General features: G+C 45.4%; 2 protein-coding genes across 2 annotated transcripts in view; both read right to left on the bottom strand.

Annotated features, from left to right (window-relative positions):
• The window catches only part of LOC110525725 (uncharacterized), a 77,557-nt gene extending 75,523 nt beyond the window's left edge, over positions 1 to 2,034 (bottom strand). Inside the window, exon 1 of the mRNA XM_090237648.1 lies at positions 1,928 to 2,034. The gene's annotated coding sequence lies outside the window, so the exon portion shown is untranslated. The remainder of the gene's footprint in view (positions 1 to 1,927) is intronic.
• A 190-nt stretch (positions 2,035 to 2,224) lies between these two features.
• The window catches only part of dnah10 (dynein axonemal heavy chain 10), a 56,054-nt gene continuing 32,410 nt past the window's right edge, over positions 2,225 to 25,868 (bottom strand). The window contains exons 40-79 of the mRNA XM_090237649.1: positions 24,517 to 24,652; positions 23,938 to 24,060; positions 23,699 to 23,830; positions 23,198 to 23,414; positions 22,954 to 23,073; positions 22,650 to 22,795; positions 22,331 to 22,483; positions 21,914 to 22,174; positions 21,626 to 21,798; positions 21,412 to 21,505; positions 21,117 to 21,284; positions 20,737 to 20,925; positions 18,745 to 18,916; positions 18,436 to 18,639; positions 18,268 to 18,348; positions 17,928 to 18,125; positions 17,619 to 17,780; positions 17,217 to 17,391; positions 13,052 to 13,233; positions 12,284 to 12,420; positions 11,849 to 12,066; positions 11,204 to 11,425; positions 10,943 to 11,090; positions 10,555 to 10,834; positions 10,218 to 10,447; positions 9,837 to 10,110; positions 9,630 to 9,734; positions 9,365 to 9,519; positions 9,105 to 9,259; positions 8,782 to 8,965; positions 7,248 to 7,448; positions 6,782 to 6,991; positions 6,530 to 6,625; positions 6,202 to 6,373; positions 5,928 to 6,059; positions 5,637 to 5,848; positions 5,238 to 5,405; positions 4,812 to 4,992; positions 3,568 to 3,713; positions 2,225 to 2,761 (exon numbers count right to left, since the gene is read on the bottom strand). Of these exons, the coding sequence (XP_090093775.1) occupies positions 2,615 to 2,761; positions 3,568 to 3,713; positions 4,812 to 4,992; positions 5,238 to 5,405; positions 5,637 to 5,848; positions 5,928 to 6,059; positions 6,202 to 6,373; positions 6,530 to 6,625; positions 6,782 to 6,991; positions 7,248 to 7,448; positions 8,782 to 8,965; positions 9,105 to 9,259; positions 9,365 to 9,519; positions 9,630 to 9,734; positions 9,837 to 10,110; positions 10,218 to 10,447; positions 10,555 to 10,834; positions 10,943 to 11,090; positions 11,204 to 11,425; positions 11,849 to 12,066; positions 12,284 to 12,420; positions 13,052 to 13,233; positions 17,217 to 17,391; positions 17,619 to 17,780; positions 17,928 to 18,125; positions 18,268 to 18,348; positions 18,436 to 18,639; positions 18,745 to 18,916; positions 20,737 to 20,925; positions 21,117 to 21,284; positions 21,412 to 21,505; positions 21,626 to 21,798; positions 21,914 to 22,174; positions 22,331 to 22,483; positions 22,650 to 22,795; positions 22,954 to 23,073; positions 23,198 to 23,414; positions 23,699 to 23,830; positions 23,938 to 24,060; positions 24,517 to 24,652 (6,859 nt within the window). The 3' untranslated portion in view covers positions 2,225 to 2,614. The remainder of the gene's footprint in view (positions 2,762 to 3,567; positions 3,714 to 4,811; positions 4,993 to 5,237; positions 5,406 to 5,636; positions 5,849 to 5,927; positions 6,060 to 6,201; positions 6,374 to 6,529; positions 6,626 to 6,781; positions 6,992 to 7,247; positions 7,449 to 8,781; positions 8,966 to 9,104; positions 9,260 to 9,364; positions 9,520 to 9,629; positions 9,735 to 9,836; positions 10,111 to 10,217; positions 10,448 to 10,554; positions 10,835 to 10,942; positions 11,091 to 11,203; positions 11,426 to 11,848; positions 12,067 to 12,283; positions 12,421 to 13,051; positions 13,234 to 17,216; positions 17,392 to 17,618; positions 17,781 to 17,927; positions 18,126 to 18,267; positions 18,349 to 18,435; positions 18,640 to 18,744; positions 18,917 to 20,736; positions 20,926 to 21,116; positions 21,285 to 21,411; positions 21,506 to 21,625; positions 21,799 to 21,913; positions 22,175 to 22,330; positions 22,484 to 22,649; positions 22,796 to 22,953; positions 23,074 to 23,197; positions 23,415 to 23,698; positions 23,831 to 23,937; positions 24,061 to 24,516; positions 24,653 to 25,868) is intronic.

Consider the following 25,868-nt stretch of genomic DNA (forward strand, 5'->3'; position numbering starts at 1 on the left):
CTTGGTGTTTGGGCAAGGTCCAGGCAGACAGAGCCAAAGAGCAGGGGTGGTGGGCTCTGTAACCTCTCTCCCATGCCCAGCGGAAAGGGGCCTGGAAGGTTTCTGTCCAAACAGCCACTAACCACAGAGCTGTGGGCAGGTTCCAAGCTAAACACCTGGACCTGCAGCCTGCAGCCCAGTAATCTATATCTGTGGTCAGAGTGACTACACTTCTCAGGTCTTTCAATGGGCAGCACTGTAGGGCTTACCAGCTGCACACAATCATGATGCTGAAGAGGAAGAGAGGCCATCTAAGAGCATGATTCATAACAGCACACAGTTACACCACAACACAGGGCAGAATTCTTGGCATCCTGTCCTCCTGAGGCACACTGTATGTTGTGAGGTAGTTTGTCTCCTATCACTACTGCATTTATGAGATTATTACGGCATTGATGATGACTGCACCCCCTTACACACATTAACACGTAGGTGGGCAAGCTTCCCTAATGTAGTGGCTTTGCTTGTGGGTTGTCGCAGACTCAGACACCCTTGCACAGATGGGCATTGAGACAGACTGGCGCAGGACTCTCCTCGCAGTGCAGTGGAAGCTTTGATCTACTCTCTGAGGTTCATCTGCTCCGAATCACACCAAACGGAAACTGCTTCAGAAAGCTTGACGGGGGGGATTGTAGTGTCTGCATTTTTTGTTTCAGGGCATGCTTGGCATTTTATGAGGCAGCAGACCGGCGCAGAGTGGAGCCAAGAAGGAACTGGAGGAGTTTAGGGTTAATGTAAATCCCTCCAGTCTCGCGCAGCTGAAAATTATCTTGGCCTCTGAAGGGGGAGGTAGGGGTCGTTTGCATTTTATCTTTTCCCTTTCTTGTCTTGTTACTTTTTCCTACCCTTTTTTCTTCTCTCCACCCTGTAATCAAATATAAAGAGTTCCTTTACCTATTGTCTCTCTAAGGTCATGTATTACTGAAGTTCCTTTGACTAATTTGCCGTGCACATACATGAAAAAGTAGACCATTCGGACTTTTCTATTCTATAGAGTGCAACACAGACTTTTTACTGCCTCCCCCCTCCCTGTGTAGGCTCATAAAAGTGCCTCCAGCTCCTCTCCACAGTGCTGTCTGCTTTATGACAGCCATACTAGTGAAACCAGCAGGTGCTATCTGGCCTGCCCCCCTCACCCCTCTAACCATTGCCCCACACTGTCAAGACTGGTCACACTGCTCACTGCTGTGGGATTATACAATACAGAGCTCGAGCTGGGTGACTTGAGTCAGATAATTCCAGGCAGAACTGCCTGTACATGTGCTGTATGTCGACGTCATGGTCATGCTTGAGCCCCTCTGTGACCCAGACCGCTATCTCACCTCAGTATCTGAGATTACTCAATATCAGTCTATTTGCTCACTCTGAATAGCTAACGCAGAGAACAAACCACAATACTTAGTCAGAGCTCGATCAAATAAATAAAAAGGAAAATAATATTGGAGGTCTAGGATAAGTTTGTGGAGTGTGCACTTTGGTCAATGTTTCACTCAGATACACATTTTCCAGACTCCTGGTTTTCCCAAAGTGACAGCTATAATACATTTTTAGCCTCTATAGGCAGGAAATATATCTCAAGCTCCTTAAAAATGGACTCAATTCCTTTTGGATTATGCATGAAAAAAACATGTAAGATGTTTCAATTAATTAAATTACAAACATATGAAGACAGCACGTACACATCTGACCTGTACGATCAGATTCAGACCTAAATCTACATTTAATGTGTGGGGATATACATTTTAAAACACCTATCTTTAGACTATATCAGAATGGAGGGCCTCCCTTCCCCTATACGCCAGCTCTATGTAGTCAACGAAAAGGGGGGATGAAATATAACCTGGAGAAATAATGTTACGATTTTAATTAAAACTAATACAAAACAGACCTTGTTTTCCCTGTGGATTTATTTCCCCCGTCAGTCGGTCGAGGCGGCCTGAGCACAGATGCTGGGCATTAGAAATGTCACGAGGAATAAAGCAGAGAGAGGACTTAATAAAAAGATCTGTCGTCAGAGATTAAAAATAGCAGGGGTTGGGGATAGAACCTCTGAGATCCAATGGCACCTCTTCAGAGGACTGATTGGAGACAGGAGTTCTGCAGTGGGTCTCTACTCCACTACTCTGAGTGAACACAGGACTGGGGTGGGCTGCCACCTAGTGTTAATTCATGATAAGAACAACTGGATTTTTAAAACTTTATTTATTGAACCTTTATTTAACTAAGTCAGTTAAGAACTAATTCTTATTTACAATGATGGCCTACCCCTGCAAACCTGGACGACGCTGGGACAATTGTGCGCCGCCCTATGGGACTCCCAATAACAGCCGGATGTGATACAGCCTGGATTCGAACCAGGAAGTGTAGTGACGCCTCTTGCACTGAGATGCAGTGCCGTAGACCACTGCGCCACTCGGGAGCCAGAAAAATCCAGAGAAATCGATTGATGTAATAGTATGCTAGCATGTCACCAAATGTGATATTTGATTGTTTCCCAAATATTTAAAATAAATTCAGCCTTTAAAATGTGCCTTTAAATGATCTACATAGAAATCTAAAACAAATATAAACATCATCAGTCTGCATTGAGGCACAGACAGACTCCCTGCAACACCCAGTGGGAGATGTGCTTGGTGGTAAAGAGATCTGCCTCAAACACCAGCCCCACACCCATAGCATTCCTCCTCATGGACGTGGTGTACACTGGAGTCCTCAGGGTATTCTACGAAACAAACACATAGACATTTTGACACAGTTAGAAAGCGTCAAAACAGACATTTTAAAACAATGAAACTGCATTGCTAGAGAGGCCACTAGCGAAGTCACTAAGCACATGTTCTGAAGGGTCAGTCTGCTATATCTGGTGTAATTCTCCTGTCTTATCTGGCGTCCTGTGTGAATTAAAGTATGCTCCTTCTAATTCTCCCTCTCTCCCTCCCCTCCCAGAGGACCTGAGCCCTAGGACCATGCCTTAGGACTACCTGGCCTGATTACACCTTGCTGTCCCCAGTCCACCTGGTCGTGCAGCTGCTCCAGTTTCAACTGTTCTGCCTGCGGCAATGAAACCCTGACCTATTCACCGGACGTGCTGTTTTCGACTCTCTCTCGACCGTACCTGCTGTCTCGAACTCTGAATGCTCTGCTATGAAAATCCAACTGACATTTACTCTTGAGGTGCTGACCTGTTGCATCCTCTACAAACACTGTGATGATTATTATTTGACACTGCTGGTCATCTATGAACGTTTGAACATCTTGGCCACTGTTATAATCTCCACCCGGCACAGCCAGAAGAGGACTGGCCACCCCTCAGAGCCTGGTTCTTCTCTAGGTTTCTTCCTAGGTTCCTGCCAATCTAGGGAGATTTCCCTAGCCACCGTGCTTCTACATCTGCATTGCTTGCTGTTTGGGGTTTTAGGCTGGGTTTCTGTATAGCACTTTGTGACATCGGCTGATGTAAAAAGGGCTTTAGAAATACAGTTGATTGATTGATTGAAGGGATAAGGTGGTGAGTGGTGTTACCCCTACCTGTAGTTTGAGGCGATGTGCTTCTATGGGGATGACCTTCAGGATGGGCAACTGGACCACCAGTACTTTGGGTTTACTCCTGATCAGACAACCCCTCTCTATGTCCCAGTCTGCTCCCTCCAGATACAGGCCTGACACGAAGCAGCCTGGGAGAACACAACCACAACCCTCAGTATCAAAGCATCACTGTCTGTCTGTCTGTCCGTCTGTCCGTCTGTCCATCTGTCCGCCTGCCCATCTGTCAGTCTGTCCATCTGTCTGTCAGTGTATGTGTTAATATGTCTGTCAGTGTGTGTGTTAACATGTCCGTGTGTGTGTGTGTGTCTGTCTGTCTGTCCGTGTTAGTATGTCCGCCTGTCCATCTGTCTGTCTGTCCATATGTCTGTCAGTGTTAATATGTCTGTCAGTGTTAATATGTCTGTCAGTGTTAATATGTCTGTCAGTGTGTGTGTTAGTATGTCTGCCAGTGTGTGTGTTAACATGTCTGTCAGTGTGTGTGTTAACATGTCCGTCCGTCCGTCCGTCTGTCCGTGTTAGTATGATCATCCGTGACAGTCTGTCCGTCCGCCCGTCCGTCAGTGTTAGTATGTCCGTCTGTGTGTGTGTCTCTCTGTCAGTGTTGGTATGTCCGTCCGTGTGTCTGTCTGTCTGTCTGTCCGCCTGTCCATCTGTCTGTCTGTCCATCTGTCTGTCCGTGTGTGTGTCTGTCTGTCTATCAGTGTTAGAATGTCCGTCCGTCTGTCTGTCTGTCCGCCTGTCCATCTGTCTGTCAGTGTGTATGTTAACATGTCTGTCAGTGTGTGTGTTAATGTCTGTCAGTGTGTGTGTTAATATGTCTGTCAGTGTTAATATGTCTGTCAGTGTTAATATATCTGTCAGTGTGTGTGTTAATATGTCTGTCAGTGTGTGTGTTAATATGTCTGTCAGTGTGTGTTAATATGTCTGTCAGTGTGTGTTAATATGTCTGTCAGTGTGTGTTAATATGTCCGTCCGTGTGTGTGTTAATATGTCTGTCAGCGTGTGTGTTAACATGTCTGTCAGTGTGTGTTAATATGTCTGTCAGTGTGTGTTAATATGTCTGTCAGTGTGTGTTAATATGTCTGTCAGTGTGTGTTAATATGTCCGTCCGAGTGTGTGTTAACATGTCTGTCAGCGTGTGTGTTAATATGTCTGTCAGTGTGTGTTAATATGTCCGTCCGTGTGTGAGTGTGTGTGTGTGTGTCTGTCTGTCAGAGGACTCTCACCCTGTCCAGGCCTCTCGTTGACCTCCTCCTCAGTGGTGTACTGAGTGACCTGTGTGTAGAGTGTGGAGCGGTCAAGCGGCCAGCCGTTCCTTCTGCATGTGGCCTGAACCAGAGCAGTTAGGTAGGACTCTGGGATCTGCAGCCCTGACAACCACATCACATTGGGCTCCCCTTTATCCACCTGGAAGGAAGAACCATCAAAATAAAACATAACTACACAACCACTACATACATACATGTACATACTGTATTTACATTTATATGTACTATACGTCATGGATACTTTGATACCAAGAAAGTGTGACCTTGAATAACATATATGCATGAGCAACAGCTAATGGGGATCCTTATAAACTAAACCAATCTTCTGGGAGATGTGTACGATATGTCTCAGAGAATAACTGTATTAGAGCGCAGGATGTTCACCCAGGAGTTGTACTGGTCGTAACGCCTCTTGAAGTGGATCATCCAGTTGCCCAGGGACTTGAGGGTATCAGGTGCCAGCTTCCTCCAGATAGCAGGGATCATGCCGTTGAAGAGGGCGCGTGCCACCTCATCCAGCTCACTACTCATGCCCACCTCACCAGCCAGAGCCTATGGGCACAGACACATTTGTTAGTTCACCTCCCCATACCAAACTATAGGTACTATAGGTATCTCACCTGGTTCCTTTAGTAAATATGCAATAGACAACAGCAAACGTTCTAAAGATAATTATACTGTTTTATGTAGATACAAAAGAAGGCCCCATGACAATCTGTCCCTGTAGTTCTTCCTCTTTCTATACCCCTCACTGTTCCTGCCTGTCTTCTCCCCCTCTCTCACCCTCTGCAACTCAGCCAGAGAGCGTCCAATCCTGACAATGAGCTTGTTGAAGCGCTCCAGCTCCTGCAGCAGCACCACGGAGGTGGGGGAGATCTCCAGGCCAAACTTCTTACGGATCACGTCCAGGTCAAACACCTGGGGCAGCTTGTTCTGGATGTCCCGGGCCACGTTGCTGATGTACTCATCCCTGCTGATGCCTCCACCAGACTCACCTGAGGACCCCGACAGAAAGGTGAGGAGGCCAGATTATGCTCAGTCTGTGTGTATGTGTGTGTGTGAGGTTTCTGTTACCAGTCTGCGGCTGCAGATCTATCAGGTGGGTCCACATGTCGCGGGCTGCCTGTGTGTAGTATCCAATCTCAGCATTGGGGTGCAAACCAAACACCTCTGGAGTGTTGGCCAGGGGCAAGGTCTCAATCTCCCCTGTGTTACATAGCAAGTCAATCAGAGAAGATGGATGACAACTACAAGTTAATAACAACAATGGCAGTGCAGTAGAAATCGTATGTAAAAAGCTACATTTGAAGTCTGTATATCAGACCAGTGATGAACTACATCCACTGACCAACATAATTTTCCTTGGGCCCGTCAGGAGGGATCTTGTAGTCCACGTCCTTGTTGTGGAAGAAGTGAAAGGGCTGGAAGGTGTCAAAGATGAAGTCTCCCAGGTACTCATCCATGTAGACCGTCAAGATCCTGCGGTCAAAGCTGTCTATACACCTGCCTCCATACATTACCTGAGAGAGGGAGCGTAAACACGCACGCACACACACGCACGCACGCACACACACACACAAACACAAATGGAAGCCATTAGTGCGAGGCTATTATACTAATAGGATTCTGTACTATCATTGTTAAGTCAATGTGATGTATGAATAGGTGAGCCTGACCTCTCCTATGAGATACTTGAGACTTCCCCAGGGGATCTTAGCATCTCCCTGAGTGTGAGCTTTGGTCAGGTAGGTGTCCAGGATCTCCATGCACACCTGGTCAACAGAGAACATCCACATCAGCGCACACAAAGACTGGAGTTACAGACATGACATTTAAACTGATCAGCAAAAGGAAATTACTATGAAGTAAATGTAATCAATAGTGTAAGTCCTGTGGATGCTGTTAAAAACAGTCATTTTCCCACTCACCTGGAAGTCAGACTCGTTAAAGTCGTAGGACACGTTCCAGCCGATCTTGCCGTACTTGCGTCTCTCCTGCACCACAGCGTGGAAGAAGGACAGCACGTAGACCAGGCTGCGGTAGGCCGGGTGGGGGCAGCCCATCAGAGTCTCGTGGGCGATCTTAAAGAAGGTTGCCCTCATGTTCAGCTTCAGCCCGTTGGGAGGCTCCGTCACCACCTGGAAGAACAGAGAAACAGAGATCAGGTCCTAAAGTCAATTCGCTTCAATCCTCAATGGCTGTTTTGCTGTGATTAGGTGAACGAATCGGGCTGGGGAAACTGTATGGTGTTGGAAGAGTGAATCAGAGATAGTTTTATGATAAAGTGTCTGTCTGTCTAAGTCACATTGTATACAGTTAGCTGCAGTAGGCAACAGTCTGTGTTAGGTGCAGTAGGTAGCAGGCCTGTTTGACTAAGTTAGAGCTCTTCCTCACCTTGAGAGACTTCTGTAGGATGCCGATGGGAAAGTCTTTGATGGGATCAGTGGTGAGCCACAGTCTGAAGTCAGGGTGGGCCTTGGTGATCCTCTCCAGGGACTTCTCTAGGTCCTTCAGCCACTTCACCAGCAGGTGGCAGTTCTGCAGCATCAGCCACTGGCCCCGAGATACCGCCGTTTCCAGCAGCTGCAGCGCCACCTACAGCACACAACAACAATACTGTATCATACTAACAACATTCCAATTAGCTTTGTGGTTGAATGTGGTATGCAATCTGGTTTCCGCTCAGGTTATAGATGTGTCACTGCAACCTTAAATGTCCTAAATGATGTCTCAATTGCCCTTGATTCTAAGCAATGTTGTGCTGCTATTTTTATTGACTTGGCCAAAGCTTTTGACACGGTAGACCATTCCATTCTTGCGGGCCGGCTTAGGAGTATTGGTGTCTCTGAGGGGTATTTGGCCTGGTTTGCTAACTACCTCTCTCAAAGAGTGCAGTATAAAGTCAGAACATCTGCTGTCTCAGCCACTGCCTGTCACCAAGGGAGTACCCCATGGCTTGATCCTAGGCCCCACGCTCTTCTCAATTTACATCAAGAACATAGCTCATGCAGTAGGAAGCTCTCTCATCCATTTATATGTTTTATTTCAACCTTTATTTAACTAGGCAAATCAGTTAAGAACAATTTTTGTTGTTTTGTTTTTGTTTTGAATTTCACCCCCTTTTCTCCCCAATTTTGTGGTATCCAATTGTTAGTAGCTACTATCTTGTCTCATCGCTACAACTCCCGTACCGGGCTCGGGAGAGAAGAAGGTTGAAAGTCATGCGTCCTCCGATACACAACCCATCCAACCCGGAAGCTAGCCGCACCAATGTGTCGGAGGAAACACCGTGCACCTGGAAACCTTGGTTAGTGCGCACTGCGCCCGGCCCACCACAGGAGTCGCTGGTGCGCGATGAGACAAGGATATACCTACCGGCCAAACCCTCCCTAACCCGGACGACTCTAGGCCAATTGTGGGTCGCCCCACGGACCTCCCGGTCACGGCCGGTTACGACAGAGCCTGGGCGCAAACCCAGAGTCTCTGGTGGCACAGCTGGCGCTGCAGTACAGCGCCCTTAACCACTGCGCCACCCGGGAGGCCCAAGAACAATTCTTATTTACAATGGCGGCCTACCCCTGCCAAACCCAGATGACGCTGGGCCAATCGTGCGCCGCCCTATGGGACTCCTAATCACGGCCAGATACAGCCTGGATTTGAACCAGGGACTGTAGTGACGCCTCTTGTACTGAGATGCAGTGCCTTAGACCACTCTCTTTATGTTGTGTTGTGGTGTCTCTCTTGTCGTGATGTGTGTTTTGTCCTATATATTTTTCTCTTATCCCAGCCCCCACAGGAGGCCTTTTGCCTTTTGGTATGTTCTTAATTAACTGACTTGCCTAGTTAAATAAAGGTTCAATAAAAAAAATTTAAAAAAATTGTAACATTGGAAGCTCTATTGCTGTGATTAATGAGTGTTGCCTGCTACCTTCTCCTGACCTTGTCCCATGGCTAGAAACTTTAGCCTGCTGCCCCCAAAGCCAGACCTCTCAGCAAGCTTCATGAGGTCACTGGCTGGGTCAGAACCGGGGCTCAGAATGAACACGATGGGGGAGTTGGGTGAACTCTGCTCATAGATGGCCTCGAAACTGATCACAGGGGGCTGCACATACCTGAGAGGGAGGGGGGTGAGGTAGACAGTAGAAAGTGAATAGGGAGAAACACTAAAGTCTCATCTCCACAAGTCAAGATATTTTGGATCAAAGCAATAGGAGTTCAGGTTTGTTTACAAGTAGGAGAATGGTATATTACTTCTCTCCCATGGTGATGGTGACATAGTCAGTGACAGCCCGGTAGACTCTGTCCAGGCGGAAGCAGCGCAGCAACAGCAGCTTCTGGAAGGCAGTCAGGTTGTCTTTATACTTCATGGGGAAGGGAGCCTGCTCTGGCCCATCCAGGTCATACCACTGAGATGACAACAGAGAGGAGGGTTAACAATGAACCATTCTAGAGAGGACATAGGAACATATTCAGTGCATCACTAGGTCACAAGATTGGATGGTGTTACTCACAGTCTTCCACTCTGGCAGGTTCTTCTCCACGTCATCTGGTAGGGAGCCAAACTCAGCAGGGAAGAGCTCAGCCAGTCGTATGATGTCCTCCCAGCCCTGGCCTGGAAGCCAGTGACACGGCTTCTTCCTCTTGCTCATCTCCAGGGACAGGTTGCCTGGATTGGGGAGCACAGAGAGGAAAAAAAGCGTATGTGAGTTATGGGTCTCCAAGTTGGTGTGCTGTGTTTATGTGAGTGTATGGTAGATGACATCATATGTCTCTCACCCTTGAGGAAGAAGTCCAGCTCCTCCTGGGGAGCCCTCCCCTCTGGCTGCCCAATCTTTATTGTCAAATTGAAGGAGAACAGCAGCTTGTGTCTCTCAAACAGACCTGAGTCACACACACACACAGTTTCAGATCAATCCCAGCTATCACATAACTGGTCCCACAAAAGTCCAAGTTTGACCATTCCTGAACACCCTGTCACCTCACCTGTGCATCCATAGTTGTAGACATTGTATGTCAGGGTGTCCATGATGTTCTTCAGCCTCTTGGGCAGGATGGAGTCAGGCAGGGACTTGCGCAGGGAGAAGTCAAAAACCTCCAGATAGGAGGCCAGAGAGTACTGGTACATGCTGTTCACCAGGGCCATCTCCGCCAGCACAAAGAACAGGATGGCACCGCGCTTGGCAGCGGGACGGTAGCCATCTCGCAGCTTATCAATGTCTGTTGATGTCTTCTCTGCCAGCTTCAGCTTCTCAAACACCTAGGGAGTTACATCAGAGAACACAGACAAAGCATTAAGAGAGCCCAGGCCTCATGCTCTCTGATGTCTTCCCCTTGAGAGTGAGTGTATCCTGTTTCCAGACAAACCTCGCTGGCCTTGGACTTAGTCTCCTCCAGAGTGTGGACCAGCTCCACGTTATCCAGCATGTTGCCTGTGGAGGTGGCTAGCTCCCTCAGCAGAGAGTCCTCCAGGTCTTTCAGCAGCTTCTTGTTCTCACTGGTCTCCTGGATCAGTCTCTCCCGCTGCTCCTCCAGCTCCTTACGTTCAAAGCCCACGATCACACTCAACAGCTGGTCCTCCAGACCCTTCAGCGTCACTGAGAGAGACACACACACACGCACACAAGCACACAAACTGTTACCCCACACACTCACACCACATACAATGTAGACACAGGCGTGCTGACATACAGAGACGTCTCACCAGTGTAGTTGATGACCATGGCCTTTCCAAACACAGAGGGAGAGTACTTAGGGTTGGACAGTTTGGTGTTGAGGTAGAGTTTGAAGTTGGGGTCGTAGTCCACCTCTTTGTCCCCCAGCGTTATAACCTGCCGGCCCTCGGCTCCTTTCACGTTCTTCTCCAGGACGTTGTCGATCACAGGGTCAATGTACTCATCCACGTCTTGGAACAGGAAGGGAAAGCCATACTTGATGGCCATCTCCAGCTGCTTCAAGAAGTCTGGGTCATTGAACGAAGAGATCTATGGAAGAGGTCAATCACATACAGTATAAGAATAACATCCAGTAAATGCAGATGTAAAAGAATAATAGTTAGATCCTGTGAAGTCAGCTGATAAAGTTAGCCGTACCTTAAGGTTGAACTTCTCCTCCTTCTTTTTGATCCAGTTGAGGGCTTGCTGTTGGGGGTCGATACACATGGGGAAGCGGCTGGCCCTGGTGGTCAGAATCCCGTTCTGGACTGACAGCTCATCTGGAGGAAGGCCCTCTGACCCCCATCTACAACACAGACACCTTTACTTCCTCTCTTCCTCTCACAAAAAAACGCACTCACAAATGCAAGTATGAATGCATGTACGCACACACACCAACACACACGTACAGTCTCTGACCTGCTGATCTCCACCTCGTCGGTCAGTAGGCTCTCCACTCTGAAGGGCTGGCTGAGAGGGATGCCTCTCTCCAACACATCCTTTTCCCACACGTCAAACACCATCTCATTCCTGAAGTCCCAGCTGAATGCCCCCTCGTAGCTCAGGAACGCAGCACAGATCAGGCAGTCGCCTAGGAGACGCACACGACGCTGTTTCAACTCCTCCAGGTCATCTGTCCATCTGGGAAGAGGAAGAAGGAGAGGAAGACGAGAAGAGGAGGAAGAGACAGATACAGAGATGGTAGGGCAGACGTAATTTCAACGTCTAGTTTTGGTTTACATTTGGTTGAGTTGTCAACTAATGTGAATTCAACAAAACATTTGACCATGTCATTGGATTTAGGTTAAAAGTTGGGTGAAATGACATAGAAACAATGTTGATTCATATATGGTCCACAGCCTTCAACTGGCTGTAAGTCATGCTGACGTTGATGACTTCTTGCATATCCAATCAGTTTTCCACGTTGATTCAACATCATCACATTTAATTTTTTTGTTGAAATGACATGGAAACAACGTTGATTCAAATACGGTCCACAGCCTTCAACTGGCTGTAACTCATGCTGAGTCTGTGTGTATATGCACTCCACCGTGCTGTCCTCACCGCTCATTCTCCGAGCCCAGGCCTGAGATGAGTTTGTCAGCAGCAATCAGCCTCCTCTCCATGACCTCAGCCTCCTCCTGCAGCAGCTGCTTCTCCCCCATGGCAGCACTGTACTTGTCCCCCAGCGCCCCCAGCTCCCTCTGGATGGTCCCCAGCTCGTTCTGAATACGCTCCAGCTCACGCTTGCTCTGGAAGAAGTTCTTCTCTAGGCGCGCCACCTGCAACAGACAGCCAGGGGGGTTGAAACGCCACTAACACAACACTGCTCATTCTTAAAGGCTGGTGCCATTTAACTGGCATGGGCCATGTGCTGGATAGTGTTATGCCTATAACATAAACAAAAAGAGATTTATGACTATGACACTTCCCCTGTGCCGATCAAAGTCATTTACACTGTTTATACTATCTCTATCACATTTGCCTGGATCACGTTACCTTCTCTCTCTTGGGCTTGATCTCCCTGGCGACGTCACAGTAGCCCATGACAGCCTCCACAAACTTGAGCATCCCAGAGCCAGCCTTACTGATGGCCTGCATCTCCTCAAAGCTGGTGTTCAGGTTCTTCAAGAAGCCTGGCCAGGGGAAACACAGGGCAATATAGTGAACATATACAGGTAACTGCCAAAATAAAGAAAACACTTGAGTAAATGAGGCTTACAAAGTATATTGAAATCAGGTGTTTCCACACAGGTGTGGTTCCTGAGTTAACTACGCAATTAACATCCCATCATGCTTAGGGTCATCTATACATATGCCCAGTTGCCCATGAGTTTGGCTACCATGGCTAGAAGAAGCCACAGGGGTCTCAAAGGAACATAGGGGATTTAAAGTGTGTGTGCGTGTCTCAGTCACCACCAGATCTCAACCCAATTGAACACTTATGGGAGATTTTGGAGCTGCGCCTCCACCACAAACACCAAATGATTTCTGTGGAACAATGGTGTCGCATCCCTCCAACAGAGTTCCAGACACTTGAAGAATTTACGCCAAGGAGCAATGAAGCTGTTCTGGCGGCTCATGGTGGCACAACACTCTATTAAGACACTATATGATGGTGTTTCCTTTATTAAGGCAGTTACCTGTATCCATGCATTTGCTATTTCAGGGCTCATACTGCATATTAAAGTTGCATTACGGATAAAGTTAGACCTATTGTTGTACTGTTTTGGAGTGAAAACCACAGAACAGAAGTGGCCTACCTACCTCTGACAGTCTTGACCTGGCTGGGGTTGATGGCATCACAGTCCATCTCCATCAATGCACGCAGGAAGTTGCCCTCTGACATCATGCTCTTGGCTGACTTCCAGCTGATCTCCTTCTGGCCTCGCATCACCAGGATGCACTCACACACCACCTGCACCTGTTTGGGCGGCTTGGCAAATGATCTGCAAGGGTTGACGCGCCAGACGAGTGGACAGAAGCACAACCAAAGAGACAGGCACAGGAAAAAAATTATCAATGAACATGAATGGAGCTCTAGGGCAACAACTTTTGTTAAAGCTGGAATCCGCATAAGGTGAAACAGCACCACTGTATGACGTAGCGCCTTGGTTATTATTTTATTTTGTTGATGAAAAAGAGGAGAGGAACATCTGGCATCATGGTAATTTAGAAAAAAATCACGCATGTAATGATGTCTGAGGGGAAAAAAACTGTGTTCGTTGTCTGAAATAACTTATTTGTTGTTGTAATATCACAAATGGACATGGCAGTTTCACCAAGTACAAATTGCTGCTTTAAAGGAGTCAAGCGGGAAAAATATTTGTTTTGTTTCTATCCATTGGCAAATCCTACACCTCTCCAAGGAGGAAATATACAGTGTCTCCACAGCACAGCAAGATCTATAAAACAGGATTTACAGTGTCTTCAGAAAGTATTAACAGCCTGAATTAAAAAAATATATTAAATTGAGATTTTGTGTCACTGGCCTACACACAAAACCCCATAATGTCAAAGTGGAGTTAAGTTTTTAGAAATGTTTACAAATTAATAAAAAATGAAAAGCAGAAATGTCTCGAGTCAATAAGCATTCAACCCTTTTGTTATGGCAAGCCTAAATAGGTTCAGGAGTTCAAATGTGTTTCACATGATTTCTGAATGACTACCTCATCTCTGTACCTCACACATACAATTATCTGTAAGGTCCCTCAGTCAAGCAGTGAATTTCAAACACAGATTCAACCACAAAGACCAGGGAGGTTTTCCAATGCCTTGCAAAGAAGGGCACATATTGGTAGATGGTAAATATAAAAAAAGCAGACATTGAATATCCCTTTGAGTATGGTGATGTTATTAATTACAATTTGGATGGTGTATCAATACACCCAGTCACTACAAAGATACAGGCGTCCTTCCTAACTCAGTTGCAGGAAAGGAAAGAAAACCGCTCAGAGATTTCACCATGAGGCAATGGTGACTTTAAAACAGTTACAGAGTTTAATGGCTGTGATCGGAGAAAACTGAGGATGTATCAACAATATTGTAGTTACTCCACAATACGATCCTAAATGACAGTGTAAAAAGAAGGAAGCCTGTACAGAATAAAAGTATTCCAAAACATGCATCCTGTTCGCAACAAGACACTAAAGTAAAACTGCAAAAAATGTGGCGTTATGTTAGGCGCAAATCCAACACAACACTGAGTACCACTCTTAATATTTTCACGCATGATGGTGGCTGCATCATGTTATGGGTATGCTTGTCATCGGCAAGGACTAGGATGTTTTTTAGGATAAAAATAAACAGATTAGAGCTAGCTAAGCAAAATTCTAAAGGAAAACTGGTTCAGTCTACTTTCCAACAGATACTGGGAGACAAATTCACCTTCTGCAGGACAATAACCTAAAACACCAGGCAAAATATACACTGGAGTTGCTTACCAAGACAACATTAAATGCTCCTGAGTGGTCTAGTTACAGTTTTGACCTAAATTGGCTCAAAAATCTATGTTAAGACTTGAAAATGGCTGTCTAATAAGGATCAATCAACTTGACAGAGCTTGACGAATGTTTTAAATAATAATGTGACAATATTGTACAATCCAGGTGTGCAAAGATCTTTGAGACTTACCCAGAAAGACTCACAGCTGTAATTGCTGCCAAAGGTGATTCTAACATCAAGATACAGTTGAAGTCTGAAGTTTACGTACACCTTAGCCAAATACATTTCAACTCAGTTTTCACAATTACTGACATTTAATCCTAGTAAATATTCCCTGTTTTAGGTCAGTTAGGATCACTACTTTATTTTAAGAATGTGAAATGTCAGAATAATAGTAGAGAGAATGATTTATTTCAGCTTTTATTTCTTTCATCACATTCCCAGTGGGTCAGAAGTTTACAAACACTCAATTAATATTTGGTAGCATTGCCTTTAAATGGTTTAACTTGGGTTAAACGTTTAGGGTAGTTTAGGGCTTCCCACAATAAATTGGGTGAATTTTGGCCCATTCCTCCTGACAGAGCTGGTGTGATTGAGTTAGGTTTGTAGGCCCCTTTGCTCGCACACGCTTTTTCATTTCTGCCCACACATTTTCTATAGGATTGAGGTCAGGGCTTTGTGATGGCCACTCCAATACCTTGATTTTGTTGTCCTTAAGCCATTTTGCCACAACTTTGGAAGTATGCTTGGGGTCATTGTCCATTTGGAAGACCCATTTGCGACCAAGCTTTAACTGATGTCTTGAGATGTTGCTTTAATATATCCACATAATTTTCCTCACTCATTATGCCATCTATTTTGTGAAGTGCACCATTCCCTCCTGCAGCAAAGCAGGTTATGTCGATATAGAACTTGTTTTACTGTGGATATAGATACTTTTGTACCGGTTTCCTCCTGCATCTTCACAAGGTCCTTTGCTGTTGTTCTGGGATTGATTTGCTCTTTTCGCATCAAAGTACGTTCATCTCTAGGAGACAGAACGCGTCTCCTTCCTGAGCGGTATGACGGCTGCGTGGTCCCATGTTTTTTATACTTGCGTACTATTGTTTGTACAGATGAACGTGGTACCTTCAGGCATTTGGAAATTGCTCCCAAGGATGAACCAGACTGACTGGTTGAGGTCTACAACTATCTTTCTGAGATCTTGGCTGATTTCTTTTGATTTACCCATGACGTCAAGAAAGAGGCACTGAGTTTGAAGGTATGACTTGAATTACATCCACAGGTACACCTCCAATTGACTCAAATGATGTCAATTAGCCTATCAGAAGCTTCTAAAGCCATGACATCATTTTCTGGAATTTTCCAAGCTGTTTGAAGGCACAGTCAATTTAGTGTATGTAAACTTCTGACCCACTGGAATTGTGATACCGTGAATTATAAGTGAAATAATCTGTCTGTAAATAATTTTGGGAAAAATGACTTGTGTCATACACAAAGTAGATGTCCTAAATGACTTGCCAAAACTATAGTTTGTTAACAAGAAATTTGTGGAGTATTTGAAAAACGAGTTTTAATGACTCCAACCTAAGTGTATGTAAACTTCTAACTTCAACTGTATAATATTAGTGTCATCAAGATATATAGTGTTTCATTTTTCTTATTTTTTTTAAATTACAAATCTTAGAATTTTTGACATTGAGTATTTTGTGTAGATCGTTGACAAAAAATTATAATTAAATCCATTTGAATCCCTCCTTGTAACAACAAAATGTGGAAAAAGTCAAGGGGTGTGAATACTTTCTGAAGGCACTGTATTTTCTTTGGAGTGTTGAAATGGAGTTTTCTATGAATTAGGATAAGGATCACGGTAAAAAGCATAGGTCACACTAGGTTCATACTTACATCCTCCTTCAACAGATGGATTAAAAACTCGAAACGTATTCCCAGTGAATGTTTTTGAAGTGTGGGAATGACTTATTTGATTTGTGTTTTATTGTTATATGTTTTCATTGATTTGTGTCTAACCAAAGCTGCCTTCTCTATCTATGAGGTTAGTGGTCTGGACCAAGTGTGTTCAGTTCAGTCCTGCTCCTGGAGGTCTGCTCTGTGTAAGCTTTAAAGCCACTGAGTAACTTGTTCCATTAATCAACATAAGACATTTCCCAAAATCACCATTTGTAATTTTCCTATGACAACATTTTCCTATTTTCCAGGGAGCCAAGGGCCGGGGAAGGGGCCAGATGACAACGTGACACTCCATCAGGACCAGACTGCTGATTCCTGGCCCAGACTGTCTGATGAGTGTAACCACTACATTATGGGTGCCGCCCAAATTACACTATTCCCTATATAGTGCAGTCAAAAGTAGTGCACTATATAGTGAATAGGGTGCCATTTGTGATGCAACCTCTGTTTAACTTGTGGGACACAAAACCAACCAGGTGGGTGCAGTGGAGCACAGAGGGGGGAAGGTAGGGAGGGGCACCTGATCTCAGTGACGTCAGACTTGTCCAGGCTCTGCAGGGCGATGCGGGCTGCCTCCAGAGCAGGCAGGGCCTCAGCCAATGAGCTCTCGGCATCCCTCTTCTCCACAGCAATAACCTTGTTCTGCTCCTCGATCTCCTTGGCTTTGTCCTCCGCCAGCTTCTTCTTCTCCTCAGCTACACAAGAAGGAGAGTTGTGTTTACTTGTGCTGCCCTGTGGGCTATGATTAGCATGGTATGGGTACAGCGAACGTGTCTAAAGGCTCTTCCCAAATGGCACCAGATTCCCTATATAGTGCATTACCGTATGAGCCCTGGTCATAAGTAATGCACTAAATAGGGAATAGGGTATATGGAAAGGGTTACATTTGAACTCAGTCTAATGCTGTGTTGACTGCACTGACCCACGGTGGTGTTGGTGGCGATCTCCTGCAGTAGGATCTCACAGGCGGAGGATTTCTCTGCTAGAACCACCTTTTGCTCTGCCAGCTTGATGTTGAGCTCAGCCAGCTGCACACTGGCCTCCTTCAGCTTATCCAGACCACCCTCCAAACGCTTACACTGAGCTGGGACACCACGTGAGGGACAGAGGGAGACAACTTTACAATCTCTCACACACACAAAAAAACCACAAATACCACTGCAATACAGCACAGCAGTAGCAGGGAAACCAAGGCCCTTTGATATTTCTCCCACTTTGTGCTCCCTGTTACCCAGGATGTATTGGTCCTTGTCCTCCAGGAGGTTGGCGTAGGTGCTGATGAAGTCCAGGTAGTTCTTAGGGGTGACATAGTTGCTGCGTCTGAGCTTCTGCAGGAACATCTTGCTGTAGTCACCCACCGAGCCGTGCACCATACACACGTGAGCAATTACGGCTGCCGAGTGCCTCTCGGGGATCATCGGACTCTCACCTGTGGCATGACATTGATGGGTTCAGTTGCACCACTATAAAGCTTATATAAACACCCTAATCAGAGTCAGTGATAAATGTATCGATTGTATAATTTTAGTACATTGCAGTGGTGGTGGAAGTGTGAATCTGTGATTCCATACCCAGGAAAGACTGAGCCACAGCATGCAGAGCCTGAGGAGGCCAGGGCAGGAACCAGTCAATACCAGTGTTGTTCACCAGCCCTGTGACATAAATGAGACAAGGAGCAATTACATAAACTCTTCAGACAGTAGACAAAGCCAAGTGAACGGTAGTGAAGGGTTGTGTACCTGGGAAGTTTCTGCAGCGTGTCCTCAGGGTGTCTCCCACAGGGGACATTCCCAGGACAATGTGCAGGTTGTTGGCACTCTTGTTGACAAAGTACTGCCACACGCTCTCCTTGGACGGGCCAGAGCCCATCTTTATGGCCTCATCACGGAGCTGGTTCAGCACCATCTCTTTCTCATCATCTGGGAACAGAGCAGGGACCATGCCTGCACACACAGAGGGTTAGTCAGACTGCAGAATCTGGTCCAAAGTAGTGCATTATCTAGGGAATAGGGTGACATTTCGGATGCACACAATGCTCAAGTGTTTACCCGAGGTGAGCATATTGTTGATGAGTTCCAGGAAGCCCTCCTCAGCCACGTGGGCATCAGTGAAGAGGAAAACTGTCTTCTTGTCCTCAATGCCCAGCTTCAGATACAGGATCTTCAGGTCCTCACGGAGGTTGGTCTCTGAGTAGCCTCTACTCAGTGTAATCTCAAACACCTAAAGAGGCAAACAACAGTCCATATGAGAAGGTATCTTTCTGGTGTCTCTTTAAAGGCCTCCTCCCATATGAGCAGTAGCAGATGATGGATGTGTCTCAACTGGCACTCTATTCCCTATATACAGTGCCATGCGAAAGTATTCGGCCCCCTTGAACTTTGCGACCTTTTGCCACATTTCAGGCTTCAAACATAAAGATATAAAACTGTATTTTTTTGTGAAGAATCAACAACAAGTGGGACACAATCATGAAGTGGAACGACATTTTTTGGATATTTCAAACTTTTTTAACAAATCAAAAACTGAAAAATTGGGCGTGCAAAATTATTCAGCCCCCTTAAGTTAATACTTTGTAGCGCCACCTTTTGCTGCCATTACAGCTGTAAGTCACTTGGGGTATGTCTCTATCAGTTTTGCACATGGAGAGACTGAAATTTTTTCCCATTCCTCCTTGCAAAACAGCTCGAGCTCAGTGAGGTTGGATGGAGAGCATTTGTGAACAGCAGTTTTCAGTTCTTTCCACAGATTCTCGATTGGATTCAGGTCTGGACTTTGACTTGGCCATTCTAACACCTGGATATGTTTATTTTTGAACCATTCCATTGTAGATTTTGCTTTATGTTTTGGATCATTGTCTTGTTGGAAGACAAATCTCCGTCCCAGTCTCAGGTCTTTTGCAGACTCCATCAGGTTTTCTTCCAGAATGGTCCTGTATTTGGCTCCATCCATCTTCCCATCAATTTTAACCATCTTCCCTGTCCCTGCTGAAGAAAAGCAGGCCCAAACCATGATGCTGCCACCACCATGTTTGACAGTGGGGATGGTGTGTTCAGCTGTGTTGCTTTTACGCCAAACATAACGTTTTGCATTGTTGCCAAAAAGTTCAATTTTGGTTTCATCTGACCAGAGCACCTTCTTCCACATGTTTGGTGTGTCTCCCAGGTGGCTTGTGGCAAACTTTTTATGGATATCTTTAAGAAATGGCTTTCTTCTTGCCACTCTTCCATAAAGGCCAGATTTGTGCAATATACGACTGATTGTTGTCCTATGGACAGAGTCTCCCACCTCAGCTGTAGATCTCTGCAGTTCATCCAGAGTGATCATGGGCCTCTTGGCTGCATCTCTGATCAGTCTTCTCCTTGTATGAGCTGAAAGTTTAGAGGGACGGCCAGGTCTTGGTGGATTTGCAGTGGTCTGATACTCCTTCCATTTCAATATTATCGCTTGCGCAGTGCTCCTTGGGATGTTTAAAGCTTGGGAAATCTTTTTGTATCCAAATCCGGCTTTAAACTTCTTCACAACAGTATCTCGGACCTGCCTGGTGTGTTCCTTGTTCTTCATGATGCTCTCTGCGCTTTTAACGGACCGCTGAGACTATCACAGTGCAGGTGCATTTATACGGAGACTTGATTACACACAGGTGGATTGTATTTATCATCATTAGTCATTTAGGTCAACATTGGATCATTCAGAGATCCTCACTGAACTTCTGGAGAGAGTTTGCTGCACTGAAAGTAAAGGGGCTGAATAATTTTGCACGCCCAATTTTTAAGTTTTTGAATTGTTAAAAAAGTTTGAAATATCCAATAAATGTCGTTCCACTTCATGATTGTGTCCCACTTGTTGTTGATTCTTCACAAAAAAATACAGTTTTATATCTTTATGTTTGAAGCCTGAAATGTGGCAAAAGGTCGCAAAGTTCAAGGGGGCCGAATACTTTCGCAAGGCACTGTAGTGCACTACTTTTGTCCAGAGCAAAAGTAGTGCACTATATAGGGAATAGGGTGCCAATTGGGACGCAGAAGATGTGTCTGGCTGACCTCGCAGCCTGCGGTGAATGCGGCAAGCTTGGTAAGGGACTGCTTCCCGGAGCCGCCAACTCCCACCAGCAGGGCGTGGCCGCGGTCCATCCTGATGATGCGGTGCACTCTTGTCAGGTGCTCCAGGGCGTCGTCAAACAGAACCAGTTTCATCTTGGTCTTGTTCTCATTGTACTCCTCCAGGATCTCCTACAGAGCAGTGACAGGGGCAGGTCAGCAACGAGACAAAGGCTTGAGACTGGGCAAACAGTAAAGTTGTGATATTTTGAACATATTGAAAAAAGGGTGCCGTTTAATTTTGCCTAGTACAGGTGACAAGGGGCAATTATAAATGTAAAAATCAAACACGTTTGAAAGTCATCATCCCAACTTCTGAGTACCTGGAACAAGGCTTTGGAAGCATCATAGTCCTGTATGTCCTCATAGACGCGTGGCTCAGACTCGTTGAGGGCAGTTCTGTAGTCACCAAACAGGATGGGGTCCCTCATGGCTGACTCCAAGTCTGACTTAAAGTGCTCATCTATCAGGTTCTTTATATGGTCCTGGACCTGAGACAACAAGACAGGGGACAGATGAGAATGGAAAACAAGTACAATATAGTAAGAGGAAGTTACTGTAAAGGGATTAATACATTTTTCATGATTAAGCAGAACAGAACCATGCAGATGAACGTACCAGGGCTTTGTCTATTTCATTGATGAGCCTGTCATGGAACACCCTCAGGCACTCGTTCCTCCACACACGCACAAACTGGGTGACCGTTAGAAACCTACAGAAGAGAAACGTTCAGAGACTAAACATGACACAACACTTAACATGAGCTTCTAGGTGTTAGCAACATCTTCTTAACACATGTTATTTAGATTCAACCGAGGGTAATGTTTAAGACCTCTCAGCGTTGGTGAGGACCAGACCGTTGTAGACTCTGGACAGGTCCCTGAGGTTGAAGATGTAGTGGAACTTGGATGGCGTGGGCGGCAGGTCTTTGATGATGTTCTTGTACAGCTCCAAAGTGCAGATAGTCAGCTTGTCACACATCGTCTGGATGCACTCCTCAAACGGCTACGGTTTAAATGGTTAGAGTTCAATCAAGTCATTTCATACAATAATTAATGTGTGGTAATGCTGTTTTTGGTGGTAAGAGCTGCATCTTAAAATGTGTGATAGTGCGTCTCACCCTGGTGTGTCCCTTGAGGATGGAGGAGTAGATAAGATGGAGGGAGTCCTCGTCTGGGAAAGGGATGTTGAAGACACTAAAGAGGGAGATGAAGCGGGTGTCCACCTCGTTCCTCCCACCTCCTGCCTTGCCCATGGCTGCGATGAAGCCTAGGTCCTTCAGAACTTTGTAGTTCAGCTCCTTCCCTCTGTCATACATGCCTCCTCGGTCCAACAGCAGCTTCAGCAGGGCAATGGGCTGCTGGGTCCCATAATCATCCACCTGATAGGACACAGGTACAATGACATACCAACATACAATCAACCAGACAAACAAACACACTAACCTACATTAATACAGACACACATGTAAAGGATGAAGGTTGAGGGATAGAAGAGAGGGTGATGGGGAGCTAGAGAAGAGCACGCATGTACCTACCCTGGGCATGTTGAGGTCATCCATAAAGACCAGCAATCTTTTGCCCATGGGAGGGCCGTATATCTCCTTGGTCCTCTTCTCCACGCTGGCCTCAAGGTTCCTCTGGAGGTCCATGGAGGTGGTCCGTGATGAGAAGTTGATGGTCAGCATCATCTGGAGACACAAAGAAGCAACATTAAACACAGTTAATACACATGGTGTTCGTCCTAAATGGGCCCTGCCTCAAAAGTAGTGCACTATATAAGGAATAGGGAATAGGTTGCCATTTCAGTGTCATGGGCTCTGTCTGTGTCTCTGTGACATCCTGTTGTAAACTCACAGTAGTGTCCATGTTGAGATTCTTCAGGAAATTCTGAGTAGTGGCTGTCTTGGAAGTGCCAGACTCTCCCACCAGAACTACAGGCCTCTTGATCTTCACCATCTGCTCCAGTAGCCAACTGGCTCGCGTGGTGTCCACAGTAGGGACTGTAAGAGAGAGAAAGATGGAGATAGAAATTGAGAGAAATATATGGAGAGAGAGGAGGGAGAAAGAGGGGAGGTTGGAAACATTTGGTATCTGTAGGAATCCAGTGGATGACTAATTTATTAGTTTTTTGCTGAGCACACATGCATTGATGCTTTACCCAGGATATCGATGAACTTCACATCAGGGCTGTGGACGTATTTGGTGACCAGGGAGCTCCAGGTAACCCACTTCTTCTTGGTCCCATCAAAATGGAAATCGTACAGAGTAGGCAGGTAACCTGTGTGAACGGACATCCCAGCCATTCATTTTATGAATAACTTGTCGTTTTGGGTATCTAATAGCTGAATACAAATTGAAGTATGACTGTATTTGACCCATGGCTTGGATGGTGCCTCTCTCACCTGGAATCTCTCCAGGTCCAACAAGAGCCTTCTCATCATGACCAGTGGTCAAGCTGGATAGTTTCTTTACAAAGTCATCAAATTTGGCCCTTCCGTTGTCCAGTAGGCATGCCCCCAGAGAGCAATACAGCGCCTCCAGGAAGAAACACTCCAGAACGTCAGCATCATAGACCTCTGTCTCCAGCAGGGCATCCAGCATCATGGACAACTGCGTCACCTGGACACGACAGACAGACGGACGGGCAGGCGGACGGACGGGCAGGCGGACGGATGGACAGACAGACAGAGGGGTTATGGACAGGCATCATGAAAATTTACTATGGAACTAGAAATGTAGGGTAAGAAGTTTGCTGGATCCAATATTAGGTAGGTGATACAGAAACTGATATTGTTGCAGGAAATACTGCATACCTGTTCATGAGATTCAATTTGGGTAAATATAATTAGCAACATGTTATAACACTCATGTTATAACACTCATGAAGGCCAAGCTGTACCAACCATGTTGAGATCTGTCTGAGGGACGATGGTCTTCAGTTTCTCCACCTGTTTGCCGTCAACAATACCCTCCACTATCATGTCGATAGTGCTGGGCACGTACTTTACAAATAGCTTCTCCAGGTGTGGTTGTTCCTGTCCAGGAAAAGACAAGCAAATGCAAGATGAGACATTTCAACATAAATTTTGATAAAGCTGAAAGGATTATACCTTTATGAATTTTACTGTGTCATTTTCCTTACCTTTGGAGATCTGTTACTGACCCATTTCTGCCAGTAAGGAGTATAGCGAAGATTTTTGGGGTCCACAAACACCATCCCACAGCGAGAAACTGTAGCAGGGGAGGCATACTGCAGATCTCCAACCTACAACACATGATGGACAAATGTATTTACCATTCACATTGAGAAATTCTTCAAGTGATAGTTCACCCAAATTACAAAATGACACATTGACTTCTTCACCCTGTAAGCAGTCTATGGACAAGGTATGACAAAAAATCATGCTTTTATTTAGTTTCCACATGCTAACATTTTAGAATTTGTTGCACAAATCCCCTTCAAGTCATGGGACCGATATAATTGTTTTTGCGCATCACGTCCAAATTTTTCACAAGTATCTAAAATTGATTGTGAAACTCAACAAAGTCACTTATAGATGATTTGAACATGATGTGTGAAAAATGCTAACATGGGTCCCATGACTTGAATGGGATTTGCGCCACAAACGTGTGTAATTTTGTAATTTGGGTAAACTATTCCTTTAACAACCGTGCAAGTAAGGTGTGGTCTGAAGAGACTATAGTGATATTAGTGACAAACCTCAAATAGCATAGCACAGTGGTTCTGCAGGCGTATCCTCTCTCCATTGGCCAGGGTGAGCAGCTTGTTATCATCCATTACTGAGTTCATGTTCTCCACCCACAGAGCATCCACATCCCCATCAAACATGATGTACCTGTAGGTAAGAGTTCATGTGGCAACAAGAGATATACAGTCAGGTTCCAAATTATTGCCACCCTTGATAAAGATGAACAAAAAATACCACATAAAATAAATAATACAAATAATGTGCTTTATTGTATGCTAAAAAAAGGAAATCATATTATTTTATACTAATACAATTGCTAAGAAAAATAGATTTTGTTTAACAAGTAAGATTTTTTTCTCAAAAAGATAGGGGTCAAAATTATTATTATTATTATTATTTCAATACCTTTCCATACCTCACCTTGCAAGGATAACGGCACTGAACCTTTTTCTAACATGCTTTATGAGATTGGAGAAAACATTGGGAGGGATCTCAGACCATTCCTCCATAAATAATATTTTCCGACCCTTGATATCCATTGTCTGCGCTTTAGAACTACCCTCTTCAATTCAAACCACAAGTTTTCAAAGGGGTTCAAGTCCAGAGACTGAGATGGCCATTGCAAAATGCTGATTTTGTGGTCAATTAATCATTTATATGTGGATTTTGATGTGTGCTTGGGGTTATTGTCTTGCTGGATGATCCACTTGCGGACAAGTTTCAGCCTACTGGCAGAGGCAACCAGGTTTTTATCTAGGTACTGGGTAAAGTTCTGTCACGAATCTCGCCGAAGATGGTGCCTCTTCCTGTTCGGGCGGCGCTCGGCGGTCGTCGTCGCGGGCCTATTAGCTGCCATCGATTCCCTTTCCGTTTGTTTCTGTTTATTGGGTAATTGGGTACACCTGTTTTGAGTTAGTGTTTGTTTGTTGGCTACTTAAGGGCACTAGGCCCGCTGGGTATTTGTGCGGGCTTGTTTTCCTGTTATCTGGTGTATGAGTGTAATCAGTATTTTTCCGGACAGTTTTAGTCCGTTGTATTTTGGGACGGGTTGTTTCATGCACCCTGGTGTTTTGCATGTCGTGGCGCCACAGTCTATGGAATAAAATATCCACAAACTGAATTACCTGCTCTCTGCGCTTGACTCCTCCACTCACCACTGTTAGAAGTTGTAACAAGTTCATACTGCCAATAACATTAATAAGGACCCCAGGACCAGTGGATGCAAAATAGCCCCATAAAATTAAAGATAAACCACTATATTTTACAGTAGGTAATAGTATTCGGTTCTTTTCTGCTTGTGCATCCTTATTTCCTTACTGGTGTGCGTGGCCAAAGAGCTCTATTTGCATGCTCTCCAACAAAT

The sequence above is a fragment of the Oncorhynchus mykiss genome, chromosome 6 (assembly GCF_057628025.1).
Source record: "Oncorhynchus mykiss isolate SJ-2025 chromosome 6, ASM5762802v1, whole genome shotgun sequence".
In the NCBI taxonomy this organism is placed as follows: Eukaryota; Metazoa; Chordata; class Actinopteri; order Salmoniformes; family Salmonidae; genus Oncorhynchus; species Oncorhynchus mykiss.